Consider the following 17873-nt stretch of genomic DNA (forward strand, 5'->3'; position numbering starts at 1 on the left):
TTCTAAAATGGTTGGTTTTAGTTGTATTGTCAGTATTTTTGATGTTTTTGTGGGAGAGTGGTTCACCAAGAACCACATTTCACTATTCCAGAAGTTGATCTCCCTAGAAAGCATTAAAAAAAAAAGTGCCTCAGGAATATGGGAAATGAATTGAATCGAGGAAGACGCAATGAGATATGCAAGTAATATAAATAAGTTATTATATATATTAAATAAATAAATAAACCAGCTAATTCAGAAATAAAGCTGTACACTGGAAATGTGGCTGGGGAAGGGGCATGAGGAACCAACAGAGGGAGGAAACACTGGAGAGAGCTGAAATTATGCTAGATAACTTGTCCTTTTTAAGGAAACTCATAGATTTGTTAAGAAGTTGACAGGGAGAATTCCCTGGTGGTGCAGTGGATAAGAATCCACCTGCTGATGCGGGGGATACCGGTTTGATCCCTGGTCCTGGAAGATTCCACATGCTATGGAGTAACTAAGCCACAGCCTGTGCTCCACAACAAGAGAAGCCAGCTGCAACGAGAAGTCAGCTCCCTGCAACTAGAGAAAGCTCAAGCAAAGCAACAAAGACCCAGCTCAGCAATAAATAAATAAAACGTTAAAAAGAAGTTGACCGGGGCAAGAATAAACATAAGTAAGGATCATAATAAGCTAGGGTTAACCATGAGAAGCATATAAATGAGATGCATTATTTTCTACAGAATAATTTGATTTTGCCAATGGAAAGTAGAAAACCCAAACTTTCTCACTGAAGAAAGGGCATTGTGAACCATTCCAAAGATGGAAAGGAGTAGAAAGAAAATACAGTAAACAGAAAAACACAAAATGAGACAGTAGATGGAAGCCCTAACACAACATTAATAAATATAAATGAGGATAAATTAAATTCACAAATCAAAATACAGAGACTCTCTGACTGACTCTAAAATCAACATGTAATAATATTTTTTTAAAATAAGAGACTGTTAAAGCAAAATTGGAAAAAAAGTTTTGGCACATAAGAATTCCACAGTAGCAATTTAAATATTAGAAGAAAAAAATGAATTTAAGGTAAAAATTAACAAAGGAAAAATAGAGATACTATATGCTGATAAGGAAAATAATAAATTAAGGAGAAACAACAGGGAATTCCCTGGTGGCCTAGTGGTTAGGATTCTGGGCTTTCACTGCTGTGATCCGGGCTCAGGTCCTGGTCGGGGAACTGAGGTCCCACAAGCTGTGCAGCATGACCGGAAAAAGAAGAAGAAATAACATCATAAACATATACACACCCAGCAGTGTGCCCTCACAATACATAAAGCACAAAACAACTAAAATGGGGAAAATGGGGAGGGGAAAAATAGGAGCCGGGAATTAAGACATGCAAACTATTCTGTATAAAGGAAGCTACAGGGATATAATGCACAACACGTGCAATATAGCCAATACTGTATAATCACTACAAATGGAGTCTCACCTTAAAAATGTGAATCGCTATATACGTTACACATCCAACACTTATATATTAATACATCAACTATACTTAAATAAGTAAATGAAATGAAAAAATGAGGGAAATGAATGTATCAACAGTTACATTTGGAGCTGGTATCACAACTCTTTCAGAATAGGATACATCAAGCAGATCAAAGATAAGCAAGACAGAATATTTGACTAACACAGTTAATAATCTTAAACTAAAATATATGTACACACATAACTCTTTATACTGACCCAACAAAGAAAATCTCCACAAATTACAAAGAATGACACTGGTTATATTTTCCAACCATAATGAAATAGTTAGGATTGAATAAAAGGAAATCTTAAAAATCTCATATTCCTAGGAAAAAATTAAAATTACTCTTGGGCTAAAGAGGAAATGACAAGGGAAATTATGAAATACTTAAAACTGAATTACAATGCTAAGGTTTGTGCTGAATTACAGTGTCCAAATTTGTACTAAAGCAGCACATAAGGGAAATTAAAACCTTGACTATGTTTATTGGAAAGCAAGAAACACTGGGAATAAAAGGTGTTAGTGTGTAACTCGAGAAGTTAAAGGGGAAAAAAAAAAAAGACAGCAACATAGTGAACCCACAGAAAGAAGGAGGAAGGCAATAAAAATAATGGGAGAAATGAAAAGAGAGCAAAACAGTGGACAAAATTAACAAAAGCAAACACATGTCCTTAAGAAACATTAAATACAAACTTCAGAAAAGAGTAACTAAGCAAAAAAGCACTGTGTTCAGCTGAGTGTGGGAAGTTTTTGCCCATGCTGTTACCTTAAGGCTGCAAGTTGGTGCTTCTCCTGTGGAGAACAGTATGGAGGTTCATTGAAAAACTAAAAGTAAAGCTGCTATAAGTTCCAGCAATCTTACTCCTGGACATATATCCACAGAATACCATAATTCAAAAAAATACATGCCCCCTTAATGTTCACAGCACGACTATTTACAGTAGCCAAGACATGGAAGCAACCTAAATGTCTATCAAAAGATGAAAGGATAAAGAGGTTGTGGTGTATATATATATACAATGGAATATTGCTCAGCCATAAAAAGAATGAAATAATGCCATTTGCAGCCACATGGAAGGACCTAGAGATTATCATATACTAAATCAGATGGAGAAAGATACGTATTATATAACTTATATGTAGAATCCTTAAAAAATGATACAAATGAGCTTTTTACAAATCAAACTCACAGCCTTGGTAAACAAATTTATGGTTACCAAAGGAAACAGTGGTGGGGAGAGGGGCATAAATTAGGAGGTTGGGATTAACATATATACACTGCTATATATATGGGGCTTCCCTGGTGGTTCAGATGGTAAAGAATCTGCCTGCAACACAGGAGACCTGGATTTGGTCCCTGGGTCAGGAAGATCCCCTGGAGAAGGGAATGGCAACCCACTTCAGTATTCTTGCCTGGGAAATCCCATGGACAGAGGAGCCTGGCGGGCTACAGTCCACGGGGTCACAGAGTCAGACATGACTGAGCAACTGAGCATACACACAATAACCTATATGGGAAAAGAATCTGAAAAAAAAAGATGTGTACATACAACTGAATCACTTTGCTATACACCTGAAACTAACAACATCATAAATCAGCTATACTGCAATTTTAAACAAAAAATTTTAAAAAAGAAGAGAAAAAAATGACACCAGATAAAACACTGGTGAAAGGATATTGTGGAAATATGAACTGAGAGCTCCAAATGCTCCGATTTAACCTTGGCTAAAATTGTAGTTGGAATGAAGGTCATAGACCACAGCTTGAAAGTCTCAGGAGGAATTCACTTTTGAAAATGCAAGGTATGATTCTTGATCCTGGCTCACAGCCTGGAGATGAGCATCACCAGCTTGTGAGTTCCCCGAAATCCTTCCATTTCCCAAACATTTAAAATTCCTCGCAGGGTGGAGAACAACCCTCAGGTCCCTACAATTGCTTAGGCCTTGCCAAGTCTTTTTTTTGGCCCCTTCATGAGCATCCGCAACTTCCCCTATCAGGTAATCAAACCCCCAGCCCCTGAAGTGAAAGCACAAGGCCTTAACCACTGGACCAGCAGAGCAATTCCCTTGCTAAGTCTTTTAGTAGCTGGAGAGCAAAGGAGCAGCTGCTTTGCTGAAGGAAGGAGGCAGCAGCCCTCCTATCCCAGGGCAACCTCAAGCTCTCTTAGTGCGACAGGAGCAGAATTGAGAACCTACTGTTCATCTCAGAAACCTCAACTCCCAGAGCCAAACTCAAGAGGAGACAGAGTCGTCCTCCTTTAGATCTGCTTCTTTCACTTAAAAAAAAAACTGTGGTAAAACATAAAATTGACCACCTTAAACTTGTGTAAGTGTACAGTTCAGGAGAAATAAATCCATTCAATTAGTTGTGCAACCAACCTCCACCCTCCTTCATCTTGGAAAAATAAAACACTATGCCCATGAGACGACACTTCCCGTTCCCCCTGGACCCTAGCCCTGGTAACAACCGTCTACTTTCTGTCTGTAAGATTCTGACCGTGGGAAGGACCTCATGTTGTCACCAAGCCAGGTTCATCTGCCCAACGTACAGTGAGCCTGGGATGCTGAGGTTTGCTGCAGAGAAAGGGTCTATTCAAGAGGCAGACAAGCCAGGAGATGGGAGAACTTACCTCAGATCCACCTCCTGGAAGGCCAGGGCCTTGGGGTATTTACAGGATGAAGAAGCAGGGTGGTCTGAGTCACGGGGAGTGTGGGGAAAGGCGATTGGAAATGAGAAAAAGGTGAGGCAGTTGTTCTGTGCAGGTGCCGGTACAGCTACGTCAGGCTTCCCCACCGGACCTATATTCAGAAAAAGGCAGCATTTTTTGTTTCCTCCAACAGCGCACAAGGGTGTCAGTTTCTCCACATGTTTGTCAACGCTTGCTATTGTCTGGGGTTTTTTTGTTTTTGCTTTTTTTTTTTTTTAAATAGCAGCCATCCTAATGCGTGTGAAGTGGCGGCTCACCATGGTTTCAGTTTGCACTTCCCTAACGGCTGCTGGAGATGGAGAAGAGGGCGACAGGGGATGAGATGGGTGGATGGCAACACAGATGCAATGGACATGAACCTGGGCAAACTCTGGGAGACAGTGAGGGACACAGAGGCCTGGCGTGCTGCCGTCCATGGGGTTTCGAAGAGTTGGACACGACTGGGCGACTGAACAACTACAAAACGGTTATTGAAATAGAGCATCTTTTCATGTGTTTGTTAGCCATTTGTATACACTCTAAGGCAAAATGTCTGTTAGAGTCCTTTGCCTATGTTTCTAATCAGGTTGCTTGATTTTGTTACATTCTAGTTCTTTTTATATTCTGGATACGAACCCTTGGATCTTCAAGTGGGCCATGCAGCCGCTTGCCCTGTTTCTGTCACACTTAACATGACTGTCACCCACCCTGATCAAGACTGAAGCAACAGAAGGGTAGCCTGTCTCAGGAAGAGATAACCGAGGGGCTGCTCTGGGCTGGCAGCGCTGCTGGTACCTGTGTTTCTTACCCCGTCTCCTGCAGGTGTCCTGTCTCTCACTCAGAGGCAGCTCAGCATCAGTGACAGCATCAGTGGCACCTGATGCTCGGGGTTTTTTTAATCTGTCTTTCCAGCTCCAGGAGCTACAGGGTCCTCAGGAAGCCGGCCTCACCCTGAACTGGAGCTTTGGGAAGAGCTGGGACTGGGTTTGCCCAAGGAAGCCAGTTGGGTCATTTCCCCGTGTGTTTGGTGCCCCCTGGTGGAATACTTCTGAACTGTGAGCTGACCCACTTCCCCTCACTTCCAGTCTTGGTTTGAGTCAGCAGCCCTCCGCTTATGGCCCTCAGCCTACCCCTCTTGCACATACTCCATGTGGAGCTAGAAAATGGCCTCTCTGGCCTGAGAGGATGCCCTCGCCCCTCGCACAGGGCAGAGGTGACACAGCAGTCCGGGACTGCAGCCTATGATGGTTGACATGCGCAAAGCTGGAATTTAGATGACATTAGTATAGACAAGGCTATGGTCTTTCCAATAGTCATGTACAGATGTGAGAGCTGGACCATAAAGAAGGCAGAGGGCCAAGAACTGATGCTTTCAAACTGTGGTGCTGGAGAAGACTCTTGAGAGTCCCTTGGACAGCAAGGAGGATCAAACCAGTCAGTTGTAAAGGAAATTAACCCTGAACACTCATTGGAAGGACTGATGCTGAAGCTGAAGCTCCAATACTTTGACTACCTGGCACGAAGCACCAACTCAGTGGAAAAAACCCTGATGCTGGGAAGGATTGAGGATAGGAGGCTATGGAGATGACAGAGGATGAGATGGTTGGATGGCATCAATGGACATGAACTTGGGCAAACTCTGGGAGATGGTGAGGGACAGGGAAGCCTGGCGTGCTGGGTTGCAAACAGTTGGACATGACTTTGAACAAAGTCATGAACAAACTGAACAAACCAAGGATGGTTTGACTGAACAAACCAAGGATGAAGTTTCCTGCACTGAAGGTACCTGCTTGGGCCTCCCCATTCCATCTTAGACGCCCCCGAACCCCTGCCCTGGATCCCCTACCCACAGGCATGCAATTCTAGCCCCCAGAGACTGCCTTTGGGTTCATGCCCTGGGACCCTGGCTCTGAGGGCAGGCGGGTCATCTAGGGATGGGGCTTGGGGCTTCACGTGGCCAAGCTGCACAGCAGACCAGGGGCTCGGTGCCAGACTCAGAAATGAAAATGAACATTCAGAGCCCGCATCCCTTGGGTTCCAGGACACCATGCAGCTCTGCCGGGTGAGAAAGGACAGGCAATGTGACGTTGGCTCAAAGGAAGGGATCATGTCATCAGATGGCACGACTTAAAAGATCATAGAGACCAAGATCTTGTTTTTCAGCCTCGGAAGATGAGACCAACAGGTAAGTGACTTGCCCGAGGGGTCATATCTTAAGCTTTGCTTCTGTAGCAGAAGCCATCTCACCACATCACCCTCCCATCACAGACCACAGGCTGCCAGGATCCAGACGAACTTCAGTCCAGTCCAAACTCATGTCTCCAAGCTATTTCCCAAACAGAGCTGAAAAGAGAGTCAGGTTTCCTGAACATAGCTCTGGAAAAGCCTCTGGGTATTGTGAATGCCTTCTGCTCTGCTTCACATCACAAGTATCACTAAACCGCCGTATCTCTGGGCTCAGTGACAGTCATCCATTGTAGAAGGCAGCTGGTAGGCCTAGGAGTGTTTTTGTTATATTGTCTTCCATTTTTATGATTTAGGCGCTGGTTTTCTATTACTCTGGACTCTGCCACTTCTACAGACCTTTTCCCTCATCACATGGGTTCAGAATTGCAAAGTCATCTATGATCCTTGGTACCTCCTTCTTCTCTGACCTCCACTTTATTATTAATCAATAACCAAGGGCTATATTATTGATTCCATCTCTGACACTCCTTTGCATAGTGTATTAGTTTTCTCCGGCTGCCATAATAAAACACCATAGGCTGGGTGGTTTAAACCATAGATGTTTTCTTATAGTTCTGGAGGCTGAAAGTCTGGTTTTGAATTTTAACCTTCTGAGCCTTAGTTGCTTCATCTGTAAAATGAGTGGATGCTCTGACTTAATGAGATGGCTTTGTCTTAGCATGGATATCCCAGATTTCTGCCACTCTGGGGTTGGGGCCCAAATTTCTCCCTGAGTCCAAAAGGTCACACAGGGCTTCCTTGGTGGTTCAGTGGTAAAGAATCTGCCTGCCAACGCAGGGGAAACAGGTTCAATCCCTAGTCTGGGAAGATCCCTCATGCCTGGGAGCAGCTAAGCCTACGTGCCACAACTATTAAGCCTGTGCTCTAGAGCCCGGGGGCTGCAACTATTGAAGCCCATGCACCCTAGAGGCTGTGCTCTGCAACAAGAGAAGCCACTGCAATGAGAAGCCCGAGCACGACAACTAGAGAGTAGTCCCTGCTTGCTGAAACTAGAGAAGGGTCCATGCAGCAACGAAGAGCCAGCACACCCCAAAATCAACAAAATTGTTGGGGGAAGAAAAGGTCACACAGAAAACTACCAACACTGGTGTTTTCCAAAGTACCCTCTAGGGAACACTAGTTCTGCAAGGTAGTGACTTGCAAACCTGGAAGAAGGTTGATACGTGTCACGTCAGGGGAATTATAGGGCAGACAAAGCTAAACAAATTTGTTGGCTATGGGGCTTTCCAGAGTCTTTAAATGCTCATATGTATTATCAGTTTCTAAGATATTCACATCATTTCTTAAATTATTTCTTAATTATTTACATCATTTCTTAAATTGTTTAGCCCAGAATTCTTTTTTAATGCCCCTCCCCACCCCCACCCCCCACCTCCCATCCCGCTAGAATCAAGTGTTCTGCAAAACTCACCTGGGAAATGATGGTTTAAGTCAGCCTGGGCAGAACGGTTAATGGCTCCTCCAATTTTTACTTTCCTCTGAGCTTGAACAAACATGTGCTAGAATTCTGTATCTCTGATAGCCACGAGGCTGCCCGCTAAGAATTTTATTTACTTTTAATGGTATGAAGCTGAACTGATCCAACGGCTTGTTACTAGAGTAAAAGTCATACATCTTGGGTGTAAGTCTTTGTGACTGGATCATTCCTTCAATATGCAAGCCTATTTGAGCATCTCCATCAGTTTTTTCTCCCAGCACTCAACCATCATGCCTACCCTGCTCCTCCTGCAATTCTATTTGAACTTCTCGCTTGACATTCAGCATAACTTGTCTTTATCCCTGGGTATCGATGTTTTCTGTTGGGCCTGCCGGCTGGCCTTTATCCCTGGTTTCTGGAAGACAGCCTCTAAATTTTTGAAATTTCCTAAGGTATGAGTGTCCTTGGTATTCTTGGTGGGTCTCTCTGGACCACACCTGTTTTTATGGTAATGAGGTGACTCTGGGAGGGCCCCTGGTTTATGTTAATGAAGTAACTAAAGATAGACACTGGTTTATGCTAATAAGATGACTCAGGATGGACCTCTGACTTATGTTAATGGAGTGACTAATGAGGGACCCTAATGCTAATAAGATGACTCAGAAGGCTGCCATGCCTGATAGACCAACCACATGCTGGAAGAGAAGTTTGGGGTTTTGAGTCCTGTGACATCAGCCTGACTTCTGGGAAGTGGACAGTGGCTAAATGACTCAATGAACCATGCAGCTATAATGGAGTTCTGGTAAAAACCACAGATGCTAGAGTCTCCCCAGTGGAGATCGGTGTGCTCAGAGGTGAGGGGTCCTGACTCCGTGGGGAGAGGGCTTGGCCACTTCACCTTTGGGACTCTCTGAACCTCACCCTATGAGTCTCTTCTCTTGGCTGTTCTGAATTGCATCTTTTGTCTACAATGAAACTGTAATCTTTCATGCAGTGCTTTCCTAGGTTCTGGGAGTCATTCTAGTGAATTATTGAACCTGAGGAGGAAAGTAGGAACCCCAAATTTGTAGCCAGTTGGTCAGAAGTGAGGGTAATCCTGGGGACCCCCAAATTTGTGGCTGGTGTCTGAATTGAGGGCAGTTGTGTGCTTCTTAACCTGCGGTGTGACTCCAGGTAGCTGGTGTCAGAAGCCATTGCAATTATGCTGAGCACAAGGAATCGGACATAAGAGGGTACATTCTAGGAACTTCCCTGGTGATCCAGTGTAAGATGACAGCACTCCCAATGCAGGGGGCCCGGGTTTGATCCCTGGTCGCGGAACTAGATCCCACATGCTGCAACTAAAAGATTCCACATGTCCTGACGAACACTGAAGATCCTGTGTGCCAACACTAAGACCTGATGCAGTCAAGTACAATTCTTAAAAGATGCAGTGAATGATTCTGATTGAGTCATAAGGCTGTTGTGGGTGGTCCAACGGCACAGGTAGCATGTGGACCACCTGTAGCATCCTGGCTCTGGAGGTGGTATAGACCATCCTGGCCGTAAAGAGGCTGCCGCACCCTCATCAGAGCAGATATAAAAAAACCTTCACGTGCTCTTACGTGGTGGAGCCTGCAAAATTGAGTCCAAAGGACAGGAAATGACTTTCGCTCTGACTGAAGTATGGGAGACGAGTCTAGTATCCTACTCCTGGTGCCACACACACTGGAGAGTAAGAATGAGAACCTATCCACCTCTACACCCACCCAATACACATGACACTCCCATCACTTTCTCTTGTTGGAGATGTAAGTATCTGGGTGTAAGTACGACACTTGTATATCACTGCAGAGAGAGACAGGCAAAGAGAAGAGTTTTGGTTTCATTATCATCCTGACCTGCCCTATAGGATAGGGCTCATGCCTTAGGATCCACAGGAATGCACGTGACTCACCAAAGTCGAGGCCCCCTCTGCCAACTGAATCCTGCAGGTCCCATTGCCTTCCCGGCCCCATCAGCTTCATCTGAGCACTTCAGCCATGGCTGAAATCAACAACAAACCATGCAAAGCTCTTCCAAACCCCATCGCCACAAGAGTGACTACAGCGGGAACATTTTTTGTTTTATAGCAAATGTATTCTTGCACCATTATTTTCAAAAGATTGAATGGCCAAAAGTTGAATCTCCTTTTACTACAAAAGTAAAGAAAATCATGCAGTGAGATGACCCCGTGGAGCTTTGGCACAGACACGCTTCTCTCTTGCAGGGCTTCCTGCAGCCCTTCGGGACTCGTGGGCTTTGCCCTCGGCAGACTGAGTCTTGTTCACCCCTCCGGCTCCTTCCCAGATCAGTGTGCATCCTGGCTCTGTCTCTCAGCCCCTCCAGTCAGAGTGTTCCTCCCTCATGGCCTTCACTAGCCAGTCCCGTTCAGTCCCCTGCTCAGAGTCGCTTGTGTCACTGGCCTCCACAGCCAGCAGCTTGGAGTAGTTGATTTTCCGCTCCTGGGGCAGTCTGGGCTGGATGGACAGGAACAAGGCCAGCCAGAGCAACAGGAGGACGCAGCAGGCCTGGTAGAGCACAGGCAGGCTGAAGCGCATCACCACGAAGCCCCCCACAAAGCTTCCCAGGCTGGCCCCGCTCCCACAGACGTGGCCTCGGAACACGGCGCTCAGGGGTCTCTCTGTTCCAGGAGTGGCCAGGTGCTCTATGGAGGTACTGACTGCCCACCACAGAGCCCCGTGGCTGAGGGCGCTCAAGATCTGAGCGGGCAGGACGGACCACCAGCTCCAGAGAAATGAGTAATACAGCAGCTGCCCCGCCAGGCAGCCCAGCCCCAGCCCCAGCGTGCCTACCCTGGACAGCTTCCTAAGCAACGGAGCTTTGAAAGGATGAAGCGTAATTTCCCCCAGCAAGCCCAGGGCCACCGAGAAACCCATGGTCAGCTCGCTGCTCCCGTGGTCTTTCATCTGCCAGAACAGGAAGTTCTGCACTGCACTGGTGGCGCCTCCTGTCAAGAAGATGGTGAGGGCCAGGACGGTGAGGTGGGGGTCGCCGACCACGAGGGACAGGGCTTTGACCGTCCTGTAGCTGGGCTCCTGCCGCCGGCAGACGGGGACGGGAAAAGCGATGCTCACCAGTAAAGCCAGGGCGCTGACCAGGGAGTAGCCGTAGAAGTGCACCACGCCCCGCGGGCCACTGGTCGCCAGGAAGCAGTCCAGAGGCCCCACCAAGGCCGCAATGCCGCACACGCCGACTGATGTGCCCAGCAGCCTCCACACCCATAGGCTTCTGTAGCGGTCAGTGGCGTCCACAAAATCCAGGTATTCATAGAGGCTGTCGTCAGCCACCTGCTCCAGAGGGGACGTCAGCAGCTCCCAGAGCACCACGGAGCCCAGCGAGAGGATGAAAGTCCACTGCAGCCCTTCCAAGGAGAGGCCGAGGGCCCTGCCGTCCCCCTCGGCTGCCGACTGGTTGGCTGGACTTGCCAGGGCCGTGCCCCCAGCAGACAGAGGGAGTGGCGGACTGACCACTCTAAAAGCACCTTCGCGGGGAGAACCTGTCACTCCTGGAGTGTCGGGATGGAGGAGAACTCCAGATCTGTTCCTGGTTCCTTGGGTGGAGCCCACGGAGGAGCCCGGTGGATAACTGAAAGGTTCTTGGCCACTTTCCCCAGGCCCTTCTCCGAAGCCACGGGTTCCAGCGACCCCAGAACTCTTCGCCCCTGGGAGGCTGAGCACCCCCGCTGGGGAGTTGGAGGCTGGCTCTGAGGCCAAGGTGACAGTCACAGTTAGTGCGACCCCCGGTGGTGGGCCCTCGGCGGTCAAGCTGTGGCTTCCATTACACCGGCGGTGCCCTGGGTCTCTGTCCAGGGGCGGCACCAGGACCATAAACAGGCTGGCCCCCGCCGAGCCCAGAAGCGAGGCGGTCATGAGCACCCTCCGCTTCTGGTGGCTTCTGGCCAGGAAGGCACAGAAGGGAGCCCAGAAGGCAGCGATGAGGTGCTTGGTTCCCATGAGGATGCCCACCCAGGGCGCGGCCAGGCCCAGCTGCCGCAGGTAGAGGGTCAGGAACGGGGTCACGCAGGCATCCCGGACTCCACACACCAGGTGGAAGAGCCTGGCCACCCTCAGCGCCCTGCTGATGTCCCACTGGGGGTTGGCGCTCATGGCTGCCCGGCTCCCTCAGACCCGGGCGGGCGGCCGCCGCGTCCTGTCCCCCGGCGGGAGGCGGGGGAGCGAGCCGCAGGGCGCCTCCAGCCTCCGGCGGCGCCGCGGTCACCGGGTCAACGGCCGCCCCCGCCCCCACGTCCGGCCACCGGCCCGGAAGTGGCCCCGCCCGGAGGACGCCGCACCTCGGGGGCGGGGGCCGCGCACCTGCGGGGCGCACCTGCGGGGCGTGCGCAGGTGCGGGAGGCTTGAGGGCTGGGGCCTGCAGGGTGCGCTCCAGGCCGCCCCTCAGGGCCCCACGTCGCCCGCGAGGCTGAGTTACCTCCCTGAACTTCTAGAGGCAAGGAAAACTTGGCGAGCGAGAATGAATTCGTGATATGACACCCCGCCCCCACGTCATGCCCTTCAGGTGTTTACTCACTGGCCCCCTGATTAAGGACCATCCGGTTCCCCCTCAGGAACCGTCCCTGCCACCCTTCCTGACAAATCCTGCCCCTTCCCCAGGCTCACTTGGTCACCTTCCTGCTTAGTTTCCTCCACAGCAGTGTCCCTGTCAGACACACTACTGGCTTCTATTTCAGGGGTTTATCTTGTTGACTGTCTCTCTCCCATCAGAATCAAAGTGCTATTTTTGTCCCCAGGGCCTAGAACAGTCTGATTGGATGTGAGCTGCCCCTGGAAGAGGCATGACTTTAGGCAACACAATTTCCTCCAGTGGAGACATCCCCTGAGAGGGACTGACAGCTGAAGGCGGACTTGAGGTGGCAGCTCCTCCAGGCAGCCCTCCAGCACACCCCCACCCCACCAACATTATGTATGTCCTGGATCGGTTTTTATTTTGGGCCACATGTGTGATCTTAGTTCCCCAACCAGGGATCCAGCTGTGCCCCCTGCATTGGAAGCACAGAGTCTTTACCACTGGGCCACCAGGGAAGTCCCTGGATGGTTTTAAATTATCCCTAAGATGCTTTGTTGTCCATTTGGGGATACACACTCCGGGGGTGGCTAGCTAACATTTCATCCAAAAGTCACTCCAGAGGCAGTAATACTAGCACGTGAACAATTTTACATCAACGGAAGTGGATTTATTAATTATCCCGAAAGATATTGGCAAAATTTCACATGTCACGGGGATTGTTTATAATTTTTTTTGAGGCATTTCCTCCCTTGATGAACAGAGTATTAGAATCCAGAGATTCCAGCAGCCCAAACCCTTTGGAATAGCAGCCTTTACTCCGGGATGGCCCAGTGTTCAACAAGAGCTGTTCCGTGAACTTTTCAAGCAAGATTTGTTCAGAGCAGCTAGTTTGGCTGGGGGTGAGGATGAGGGGGCTACTTGCCAATGCATACCTGAATGTGCAGCAGAATTTGGTCTACGTCGTGCTTTCTTTGTAAACTGGTGGGGAAATTGTTGAGGGAAGGCTCAGAGCCCTCCCTAACTCTGAGTAAATCCTGCAAACATTTAGTTCAAGAATCTAGTACTTGTTGCGCAAATTGGTATGAATCAATTAACATCACCCCAATGACAGAAAAGAAAAATCTAGCCATGTTCAGTGATGCCAGTCATTTCCAGTTTAAAGTCACCTTAGTCACATTCAGGGCTGTTCCTAGTTCCCCCCTCTTCCCTGGGCTCCTCACGGGAGAGCTTCAGTGGAGGACTGCACATTCACTGACCTCTCCATCTTAGCTGTTTAGGGTCGACTGCCAATGAGCAGCCGGAGAAGGCAATGGCACCCCACTCCAGTACTCTTGCCTGGAAAATCCCATGGATGGAGGAGCCTGGTAGGCTGCAGTCCATGGGGTTGCTAGGAGTCGGACACGACTGAGTGACTTTGCTTTCACTTTTCACTTTCATGCATTGGAGAAGGAAATGGCAACCCACTCCAGTGTTCTTGCCTGGAGAATCCCAGGGATGGGGGACCCTGGTGGGCTGCCGTCTCTGGGGTCGCACAGAGCCAGACACGACTGAAACGACTTAGCAGCAGCAGCAGTAGCAGCCAACGAGCAGCAGAGCCTTCGCCATGTGGTGTCCATCAAGATATCCGCAGTCCATATCCTAGGGTCCCTGCTGCCACCTCATGGCTGCACCTCTTCCCTTTCACAGTGAGCCCCTTGGGCTTGTCTGCATTCAGCTATCTGGGAAAAACCTTACCGGCTCCCCATGCCCACAGAGGCACAGGGGCTCTCTTTAAGGCTACTCTTGGGCCCATCTGCCTGACCACCCCAGGCAGCCCCTCTTACACCATCTCCTTAGGCTTTGAGAATGTGCTCAGACTTGCCCCCCACTCCTGGGGCACTAAGGCCACAAGAGAAGTGCCTACTTCTCTACTCTTCGGTCCCAAACTTGGAAGGGACTCTTCCATCCCAGAGTCACCATGCCCAGGTGATAGGTATGAACTTAACATCTAGATATACGCTGTTGAACTCAAAGCCAAGAAATCTGATGTCTTTAATCTCTGGCTCCTCTGAAACGAACTTGCATTCCCACCTCCACTTTGGCAATAGCGCTGGTCAGGAGGCCCTCAGTGAACATGAATGAGGAGGGAGCTGGGCAGGTGGACAGAACACACCAGTGAACGTTTCACCAAGCTCTCACCTAGCTAAACGGACTCATCAGGTTAGACTAAGTCGTGCCTCCGCTGTCTGTTAAAATACACATATTGAGAATTCCCTGGTGGTCCAGTGGTTAAGATTGTGCTTCCACTACAGGGGGTGCAGGTTCAATTCCTGCTCGGCGAACTAAGATCCCATGTGTCATGCAGGGTGAAAGTGAAGTCGCTCAGTCGTGTCTGACTCTTTGCTACCCCATGGACTGTAGCCTACCAGGCTCCTCAGTCCGTGGAATTTTCCAGGCAAGAGTGCTGCAGTGGATTGCCATTTCCTTCTCCAGGGGATCTTCCCAACCCAGGAATCGAACCCGGGTCTCCCGCATTGCAGGCAGACGCTTTACCGTATGAGCCACCAGGGAAGCCGGTCATGCAGAATGGCCCAAAAGAAAAAAATTAAATGAAATAACATACAAGTATTGCTGGATATCAGATGAAAGCAGAGAGACTTTAGTGTGCATTTACTGAATCTAACATGTCGTCTCACCTGGGAGAGACGCCCGCCTGGGAGTGGTGGCAAGGATGAAGGGAACAGCCTGGGCGGGAAGGGAGGGTTGTGGCTGCCACTGCTTGCTTCCTATTTTCCCCAGGCTGCTGGGCCCTGGCCCAGACGGCAGCTCTCATCTTGGTTTCAGCCTGAGTGGGAGAAGATAGTGGGAGAGGCAGGAACTGGAAATTCATGCAGGAGTGGACGCAGGCTTGAGGAGCTGGGTTCTGTGTGCACAGCTTGGTCACGGCCTCCTTGGGCCTTTGTGGGGGGGCTGCTCTATCACCCCTGTCCTGGGCTCCGTTGCACTTGCCGGCTTCTAGATGTGGCTGGAAGCCGCCCCAGGGAACCTTGTTCTAGCCGCTGGGGCAGGGACGGGTGGTGTATCCTTTCTCTCAAGCCCACCACTCTCGGACTCCCCTTCGGGTTCACTGGACGATGCCAGAGAACGTGTTGATGGGTATCAGCAGAGGCTTAGCCTTGGCTTTGTTCCTTTCCATCTCCTGCTGGTGGGAGCTGAGCCCCAGCACCTTGGATTGCTGGGTCCTGGAACATGGCTCTGGACAGGGAGCAACCTCAAACCTATGGGCAGAGAGAGGCCAGCTCAGGAGACCCATCTCAGGGGTCAGATCTGTCTGGGCATTTTAAAGGTGTAGACAATATACCTTTAAAATATACCCTTTATTGTCTGGTATAGATAAGGGGGAGGGGCCGATGAGAGCCGAGGAAGAGTCAAAATGAGAAAGAGCATGCTGGGGTGAACACAGGCAGAGGACGTGCCCAGGTGAGTCACTCTGTGTGCCTGCCTGATCCAAATACACCTCCCAGGTGACTCCAGTGTCACATTAACTGTAGCGTAGCTGCCTCAGAAGAGCAGCCTGTGTATGTGTGTGTGTACTTGTGGGGGAGTGGGGCGCAGTGCCAGCCTCAGGGATGGGTCAAGGGCTGCAGGCTGAGCGTCTGTAGAACAGATTTGGAACAGTGTAATCTCAGCTGCTGCCCACCTTCAGCCACTCAAGTGCTCTTTTGCCTGGATTCAAGTCATCACCTGAGTCCATACCCATCTGGGACAGCTGCCTGGCACAGGATCCAAACCCCCTTCAAGGTGTTCAGGGCTCGAGGCAGAAGGGGGAGGGGCTGGCTGCCATGGAGCCCAACCTCACCTGACCACATCCTTGTACGTGCGGCAGCTGTCCTTGTCCAGTGACAGGGTCAGCAGCCTCCGGTCCTGGCTCTGGATCTGGATGTTGGTTGTCCGGAAGGTGTTTGTCACCACCTGCAACAGAAACAGCTCAGGGAGCGTCACCTTGGTAACAGATGGCCCAGCCAACACCTCCTGCCCTGTTCATGGGGGCCCCTGCCTCTCTTTCTACAAGTGACTCTTGAGCAGTGACAGCCCCGCAGGAAGTGCTTCTAGGCTGCCCTGGTCCTTGACTTGCCCATCATTTGTGCAGTTCTTTTTTCCAATCTGTTGTCCTTAATTTAAAAAACAACTTGGGATGCTGAGGCTGGACCCTCCAGGTGCTCCAGTGACCTGAGCACCTCCTATATGACAGGCGTGTTATGTGTGGAATTGGGGGATACTTCCAGGTTTTTATAAGCCCTGACCCCAGTTATTAGTTGGATTGCATACAAGATCATTTCCCTGGGGCAGAGACAGAAGGTCTAGAAAGTGGCAACTTTCCCCTGTGAGTGATACCAGGCCTGTATCAGTTTGTTCCAGGGGACCAGTGACAGGCAGGAGGGATCCATCCTCTGCTTGGGAAACCCGGGTAGGGGTGGAGGAAACCCCGCCATCGAAACCCAAAGCCCTGTGGCTTCTTCGAAAATGCACCCAGGACCAAAGGAAAACAGCCCTGAGGCAGCCCTCCAACCTGTGACCTGGGGAGCACTGAGGTGGGGCAGGGGGTTGCTGCTCCTGAGAGGCCCCTCCCCCTCTCAGAGAAGGTGGAGCATCTTGGGTTCCAGACGGGGCTCTGAGGGCCTTTCTGGTCACTGGCCACTTCCACATGTGGACAGCAGCTTTGGGTGATCCACCACCACGGAACACTAGTTTCTAGAGCCTTAGTCTCCACCTCTTTCAAGCACAGAGAAGGTAGAGCATCTTGGGTTCCAGACGGGGCTCTGAGGGCCTTTCTGGTCACTGGCCACTTCCACATGTGGACAGCAGCTTTGGGTGATCCACCACCATGGAACACTAGTTTCTAGAGCCTTAGTCTCCACCTCTTTCAAGCACAGAACCGCCTTTCCCAAACATAAAATTAGAGATTCTGATCTGAGCAGTCTGGAGTCCAACCCAGGCCTGGGCATTTTTCATAAGGTCACCACTGTAGGCAGGGCTGATCCGTCCTCCTGCTGTCAAATTGCAGGGAACTGCTTCCCTGATAGCTCAGTTGGTAAAGAATCTACCTGCAATGAAGGAGACCCTGGTTCAATTCCTGGGTTGGGAAGATCCCCTGGAGAAGGGCAAAGGCGACCCACTCCAGTATTCTGGCCCGGAGAACTCCAGGGACTGTATAGTCCATGGGGTCACAAAGAGTTGGACACGACGGAGCAACTTTCACTTTCACAACAGCGCCGAAGGGCTTCCCAGGTGGCCTAGTGGTAAGAATCTGCCTGCCAGTGCAGGAGATGACGGAGATGCAAGTTCAATCCTGGGGTCGGGAAGATCCCCTGGAGGAGGAAATGGCAACCCACTCCAGTATCCTTGCCTGGAAAATTCCAAGGAGAGAGGAGCCTGGGGGGCTACAGGCCATAGGGTTGCAAAGAGTCAGACA

General features: G+C 49.7%; 2 protein-coding genes and 1 long non-coding RNA gene across 13 annotated transcripts in view; all 3 read right to left on the reverse strand.

The window, feature by feature from the left end:
• Positions 1-1010: 1010 nt before the first annotated feature.
• On the reverse strand, positions 1011-7956 carry LOC138414971 (uncharacterized). 2 transcript variants are annotated; one of them, XR_011247030.1, is made up of 3 exons: positions 7850-7956; positions 4135-4303; positions 1011-1222 (listed from the first exon to the last, which is right to left on the reverse strand). It is a non-coding gene; the product is annotated as an uncharacterized lncRNA (long non-coding RNA). The 2 variants fall into 2 exon arrangements; XR_011247029.1 differs by lacking the exon at positions 7850-7956 and having other exon boundaries at positions 4135-6638.
• Positions 7957-9947: 1991 nt separating this feature from the next.
• MFSD6L (major facilitator superfamily domain containing 6 like) lies at positions 9948-13078 on the reverse strand. The gene has a single exon (XM_069542904.1). The coding sequence runs from the start codon at positions 12001-12003 to the stop codon at positions 10210-10212; it is 1794 nt and encodes a 597-aa protein (XP_069399005.1). The 5' UTR covers positions 12004-13078; the 3' UTR covers positions 9948-10209.
• PIK3R6 (phosphoinositide-3-kinase regulatory subunit 6) overlaps positions 13067-17873 on the reverse strand; it is a 49185-nt gene continuing 44378 nt past the window's right edge. For 9 of the 10 annotated variants that reach the window (XM_069542895.1, XM_069542894.1, XM_069542899.1 and 6 more), the window contains 2 exons: positions 16260-16372; positions 13067-15678 (listed from right to left, as the gene is read on the reverse strand). In XM_069542895.1, the coding sequence (XP_069398996.1) occupies positions 15525-15678; positions 16260-16372 (267 nt within the window). In that variant the 3' untranslated portion in view covers positions 13067-15524. The remainder of the gene's footprint in view (positions 15679-16259; positions 16373-17873) is intronic. The other variant, XR_011247031.1, reaches the window with a different exon arrangement.

This window comes from Ovis canadensis, chromosome 11 (genome assembly GCF_042477335.2).
Source record: "Ovis canadensis isolate MfBH-ARS-UI-01 breed Bighorn chromosome 11, ARS-UI_OviCan_v2, whole genome shotgun sequence".
NCBI classification, from domain to species: domain Eukaryota; kingdom Metazoa; phylum Chordata; class Mammalia; order Artiodactyla; family Bovidae; genus Ovis; species Ovis canadensis.